General features: G+C 44.2%; 1 protein-coding gene across 1 annotated transcript in view; it reads left to right on the plus strand.

Annotated features, from left to right (window-relative positions):
- The window catches only part of FAM184B (family with sequence similarity 184, member B), a 165,869-nt gene that overhangs the window by 118,411 nt on the left and 41,008 nt on the right, over positions 1-6,450 (plus strand). The window contains exon 8 of the mRNA XM_011948811.1: positions 5,965-6,062. Coding sequence (XP_011804201.1) covers positions 5,965-6,062 — 98 coding nt within the window. The remainder of the gene's footprint in view (positions 1-5,964; positions 6,063-6,450) is intronic.

A 6,450-nucleotide genomic window follows, 5' to 3' on the forward strand; every position in this document is an offset into this window, starting at 1 on the left:
TTCCTTCCTTCCTTCCTTCCTTCCTTCCTTCCTTCCTTCCTTCTTTCCTTCTTTCCTTGTTTCTTTCTTTCTTTCTTCCTTTCTTTCTTTCAACATAGTCTCTCTGTTGCCCAGGCAGTGGCGCGATCTCGTCTCGCTGCAAGCTCCGCCTCCCGGGTTCACACCATTCGCCTGCCTCAGACTCCCGAGTAGCTGGGACTACAGGTGCCTGCCACCACGCTCGGCTAATTTCTTGTATTTTTAGTAGAGACGGGGTTTCACCGTGTTAGCCAGGATGGTCTCGATTGTTGACTTCGTGATCTGCCCGCCTTGGCCTCCCAAAGTGCTGGGATTACAGACGTGAGTCACTGCACCCGGCCAATGCATCCTTTCAAAAACCCAGCTTTTAGATGTGTTGGTCAGATGTGTTTTTTCTATTTCATTTGTTTTGTCTCTTATATCTCTTTTCTTCTACTTGCTTTGGATTTATTCTTTTGTTCATTTTCTAACTTCTTGAATGTTTTCTAATGAATACATTTAAAGCTATAAATTTCCCTTTAAGTGTATGTCTTATCTGTGTCTCAGAGTTTTGAAGTTTATCTGATTCTTTTAAACCTACCTTCTTAGTGCTTTCTAATGCTCTTGCAGTGCCATCAGATAACACGGTCTGTAAAATGTCAGCACTTTGGACTGTGTTGAGGTTTGCTTTGTAGACCAATTCAGGGTCAATTTTAAATAGTTCCTATAGATAAGGAAAAAAGCATATATTCTTGGTGTGGTAGTAAAACACGCATATTTGAATCCTGGCTCTGGAATATATTCACTATGTGGCCTCACATCAATGTTAGTAGCTATTGGTTTATTTTTTAGCTATTAGGTTTAGCTTACTGATCTTGTTCGAATCTTCCTCATCCTAGCTCATTTTGTCTGCTTAATGCATCAGTTTCTGAGAGATGTGTATTAAAATCTCCCATTATAAGTTATCCCATTTCTCACTACAGTGATACACATTTTGCCTTATGTTTTCAGGCTGTGTCATTAGAGGGCTATAGCTTCATTATTAGAGCATTTTAGTGAACAACTCTTTTTATCAGAAGAGCTCTCCATGTAGAACTTAGCCAGTTCATGTTTGTTCTGACTACTGAATTGTTTTGCCAACATATTTTGTGCTTTCTATTGCACACAATTTCTTTGTAACCTTGAATTTTCCTTTTGAGACATGGACCTACTGAATCCTACATCATTTATATATTTATATTGTAATAGTACATATGCTCATCTGATGATCTGTTTTCCTTCCACGTTCACCATGTGATTCCCCCGGGTTTATACTGGACCTGAATTTATGGCAGGCAACTCACAAAGCTGTTTTGCTTCTAGACTATATATTTACTGCTGGGCTTTGTGGGAATTAGAGATCTCTGAGATATTTTTTATGCCCAAAATACCTGAAACTAGGAGGCACAGGAGGACCTTTTAGCCTCTGGTTCACATGTAGGTTATAATCTGTTTAGTCACAACATGTTTGAAAATGCACGACAATGAACCAACCTCACTGGACCCTGTGACCAGTTTATGTCAAGCAGCTCAACTTTAGTTTCTAGTTACATAAAGAGGGAGGACTCAGGCTATGAAAAATAGCTGTGCTGCAGGTTCTCAGTCCCTGGCTGTAGGGTTTATAATGTTTTAAAAACTATATCTGGGATTATGTTTACATTCACTTATGTTTAGGAAGGGAGAAAGAAATTGCTCCTATAACAATATAAGGCAGAAAAACTTCTGTTGTTTTGTTTATTCATGTGTTCCTAGAACAATGCCTGGCACATAGTAAGTGATCAATAAGTATTTGTAAGAAAATTGTGGTAGCAAGGCTGGGTGCGGTGGCTCACGCCTATAATCCCAGCACTTTGGGAGGCCGAGGCAGATGGATCACCTGAGGTCAGGAGTTTGAGACCAGCCTGACTAACATGGTGAAACCCTGTCTCTACTAAAAATACAAAAATTAGCCGGGCATGGTGGCGCTCGCCTGTAGTCCCAGCTACTTGGGAGGCTGAGGCGGGAGACTCACTTGAACCCAGGAGGTGGAAGTTGCAGTGAGCCTAGATCATACCACTGCACTCCAGCCTGAGTGACAGAGCAAGACTCCATCTCAAAAACAAAACAAAAAACAACAACAACAAAAAGAAAATTGTGGTAGCAAAAAATTGTTATGGGAACTTCAAGAGGAGAAGGTGTAATTGCAACAAAAGATATTGTGAAGCCTTCATGAGGAAGTAACAGTTGAATAGGCCCTCGAAGAATAAGTAGGATCTGGAGATTAAAAGGTGCATCAATTAGGGTTTGATCACAGAAACAAGCTACTAAGAATGATATAGGATATGAGATTAAATTTCCGAACCAACCTAGCATAATTGAAGGAGCCAGCTAAACACTTTACATTCCACTGTTGCTTCTTTACCTGGTGGTGGGACTGAAGTCAGCAGAGTGGGCCGCTGGAAGGAAAGAAGGACAGAAGTGAAGTGAGGAAGATCAAGAACGAGCTGCAGCCCACAAGGCTGGGCTTGAACCGTGTCAGTATCTGAAGCCAACAAGGCTCCACATTTGCTAATGCAGTGACCTATAGGAGAATCAGGCATCCTTCATCATGGAGCTAGACATGCACGTGGCCGGGGATAGGGAGAACCCCGAGGAGGATCTGGCGGGTGTGGGAGGAGCTTCAGGCCTGGCTGCTGCCCCAGGAGCTGTACACACAGGCCCAGGATAGAGAGGATTCAAGGAGAAATGAGCAGGAGCTGAAGGAGCTGAGAGCCCAAAACCTGCCCTAGCTGATAAAGTGAGTGAGCAGATCAGCAATGATGTGTATGAGCTGCAACAGCACCAGGTGCCCTGCATTCAAGCATCCAAGCTTAACAAGGAAATGACTGCTGCTTCACTTCCATCTTTCACATTTTATGCAAAGTCACATGGTCCAGAGTATGCAGGGAAGGAAGTCCTGGGAAGTATATTTCTGGCTTAGCAGAGTTAACTCAGAACATATCCACCCCAGAGGGAAGATAAGGGCTTAGGGAGAAAAGCTGCAGGAGGCAGAGCAGATGTTTACTCTCTCTCAGGCCATCACTCTGGAGTGCCCCAGGACAGATCCTCCCAGCACAGTGGGCAGTGGGTACCCAAGTGCCATCTCCTTGCTGATTCTCTGGAACTGGGCATCACATGGTATTCTGCTACATTTAGAGGCAATGCAAATGATTTAAACAGAACTTGAACTTATGAATCATAAAGGCTCCTAAAGCAGGGCAGGAAAACACTCAAAGTTTGGGCGACAGCCGCCACATGCCACCATCCAGCCACATGCCCAGGGGATTTTCATGACAATGCAGCAATCCCAGGCCCTTCTCTCCATGGGATGTAAAGCAGGGGAAGAGTGGGTACTGTGACTTACACCTGTAATATGAGAACTTTGGGAGGCTGAGGCAGGAGGATCATTTGAGCCCAGGAGTTTGAGACCAGCCTAGGCAACAATAGCAAGACACTGTGCCTACAGAGAATGTAAAAAGTACCCGGGCATGGTGGTATATACCTGTAGTCCCAGCTACTCAGGAGGCTGAGGTGGGAGGATCGCTTGAGCCTGGGAAGTTGAGGCTCCAGTGAGCCACAATTTCGCAACTGTACTCTACCTTGGGTGACAGAGCGAAATCTTGTATCATAAAACAATACAAAACAAAACAAATAAAAACAACAAAAGTGAGTATAGGGTAAGTATGGGAGAGAGTGGTCCTCCCGCTATCCTGGAGTGGCCCGTGACATATTTGTGCTTATTCGTTTAGTAATGACTCGCATGTGCCACACACTGTTCTAGGCATCCGGGAAACAGGTGAGCAAAGTCCCTGCCCTCATGGAGCTTACCTTCCAGCGAGGGAAACAGATAATTAAAAAGTGGACAAGTCAACGTCAGGCTGTGATATGTACTTTGAGAAAAACATAGAGCAAGGTGGGGAAAACAGAGTGAGAGGGGCTGGAATTTTAGAGAAGGTATCCAGGGAACAAGAATCCCAGGGAACAGTCCAGACATGGTGGCTCACACCTGTAAACCTAGCACTTTGGGAGGCCAAGGTGGGCAGATCATTTGAGCTCAGGAGTTCGAGACTGGCCTGAGCAACATGTGAAATGCGTCTTTACTAAAAAAAATAAAATTAAAAAATGAGCCAGGCATGGTGGCACACGCCTGCAGTCCCAACTACTCGGGAGGCTAAGACAGGAGAATTGCTTGAACTCGGGAGGCAGAGGCGGCAGTGAGCTGAAATTGCACCACTGCACTCCAGCCCGGGTGACAGAGTAAGACTCTGTCTCAAAAAAATAAATGAGTAATTCCAGGGAATAAACTTGAGTGTTGAGTGTTCCTTAGGTACCTAATACTGTTCTAAGAACTTTACATTGTATCGACTCATTTAATCCTTGGGAAAACTTAAGTAATTTTCCAAGGTCACATCATTAATAAGTAAAAGATCTGGCATTTAAACACAGGTCGTCTGGTAGCAGAGCCTAAGCTTTAAGTCAGAGATGATCTCCTGGTTGCAGTGAGTGAAGTGAGGGAGCAAAGAATGCAAATATCAGAGGGAAGAGGGAACAGCCAGTGCAAAGCCCTGAGCCAAGTGCATGCTTGTTGTTTGGAGGAGTAAAACCAAGAGTTTGGTTCTGGACATGTGGCAGTTTGAGGAGCAGGAGAGGAAGAGACTTCAGCAAGGAAGACTGAGAAGCAGCAACTGGGGGTGGGGGGAGGAGAAAGCCCAGGAAAGAAGGCTGCATAAAGGGAGGAATCATCAATATTTCCAATTCTGCTGGGAGGCCCAGTTAGCACAGACCCAAGAATTGACCATTGGATTTGGCAATGTGGAGGTCTTCATTGGTCTTGACATTGATGGCCTTTTATGGACAATGCAGTATGTGGAAAGGCAACCAAAGCAGTTCCAGATCAAGGGTGAATGGGAGCCCAAGGCTCTACCCTCCAGCCTCAGCTCTGCCCCTTCCTACCCCGAGACACCTCCCAGGATCCCTGGAACACAGTTTGACCACAGATGTAAGCCAGCCCCTTTGTTTCACAGCTGATGAAACTCAGGTCCAAAAAAGGGAAGAAGCTGGCTCAAGGCCATACACCTAGTTAGTGAAAAGCACAGGTTACAATGATCACTATTTCATGAGACAAATCTGTTCCTACCCTGTCTTATGCTGTTTTCATGGACAGTGTGGTTATGACAAATAGAAAAATCAAAATAACAAGGTCTGTTACATCCGTGTATCTCTGTGGGAAGGAAAGAATGATAATATGAGCAAATTTAATTCATAAAATATTCAGAAGCCTCATTGTTAACTAATAGTTTCCATATTCTCCTCCCATACCACATCTCTGGTCATTCAGCAAGTTCCGTGTTTTCTGATTCTACATAATGGGACATAGCACACTACAAACTGTAAAACGGATGTAATAGTAACACCAGTTGCTCACACTTACCACTAGCCATGAGCCAGCATGGTTCTCAGGTCCTCACAACAGCCCTGTGCAGCAGGCTTACCAAGGAAACAAAGCCCTCTCTCTGAGGGTTATGCTTGGAACCATATCACGAAGGGGTCAAGAGTTCAGTCCCCAGGGTCCTATTGTCCAGTTGCATATTTCATTTCCACTCCTCACCGATGGTGGCACCCTAGCCAGGTTACTTTCCCTCTTTATGCTTTAGTTTTGTCAGCAGTATGAAATGCTTTGTAGACTGAAAAACAGGATACAGGGATCAGGGCTGGCATTGATCACAGTAAGCCAGGCACTGTTCTAGTCACGTCATCATCACAAGCCTTGGCATTCCCTGCAAGCAGGGCACTAATAGTGGTTGCTGAGGGCTCCCTCTCCTCTGCTCTCTGATTTGAATAAGCCACGGATTGAATCATTAAGCTGTACTTAAGCTCATCTTGCCTTTTTTTTTTTTCTTTTTGCCTTAGGATCCATGCTTGAAGCTGGATGAAACTTCACCAAGAGGAGAGGAGTATCAAGATAAGTTAGCAGCTGAAGAAGGAACCAGCAGTGACAAAGAAGAAAGGTACAGGAGGACATGTAGACTTTTGAGTGCTCCAATGAATGAGGACTCAGATGTGGAAGGATTCATCCATTCATTCATTCTATCCTCAAGTATTTATCACTGCTCCTTGCAGCATGCTTGGGGAAGCAACAAGCATATCTTGCATGTCTTCAGCACAGCTATGGGCTTTACATAAACTATCTTACTTAATTGTTACAACAACCCAGAGAAGCCATTTTTTAGCTTAAGAACCTGGAGCTCAAAGAAGTTAGCAAACCTATCCAAGATTCAGACCTGCACTGGCCCAAAACCTCTGCCCCTATGTTTCCAAGTGCTCTTTATTTTTTTTTCTTTATTATTATACTTTAAGTTCTAGGGTACATGTGCATAACGTGCAGGTTTGTTACAT

The sequence above is a fragment of the Colobus angolensis genome, unplaced genomic scaffold (genome assembly GCF_000951035.1).
Source record: "Colobus angolensis palliatus isolate OR3802 unplaced genomic scaffold, Cang.pa_1.0 Scaffold284, whole genome shotgun sequence".
Lineage (NCBI taxonomy): Eukaryota > Metazoa > Chordata > Mammalia > Primates > Cercopithecidae > Colobus > Colobus angolensis.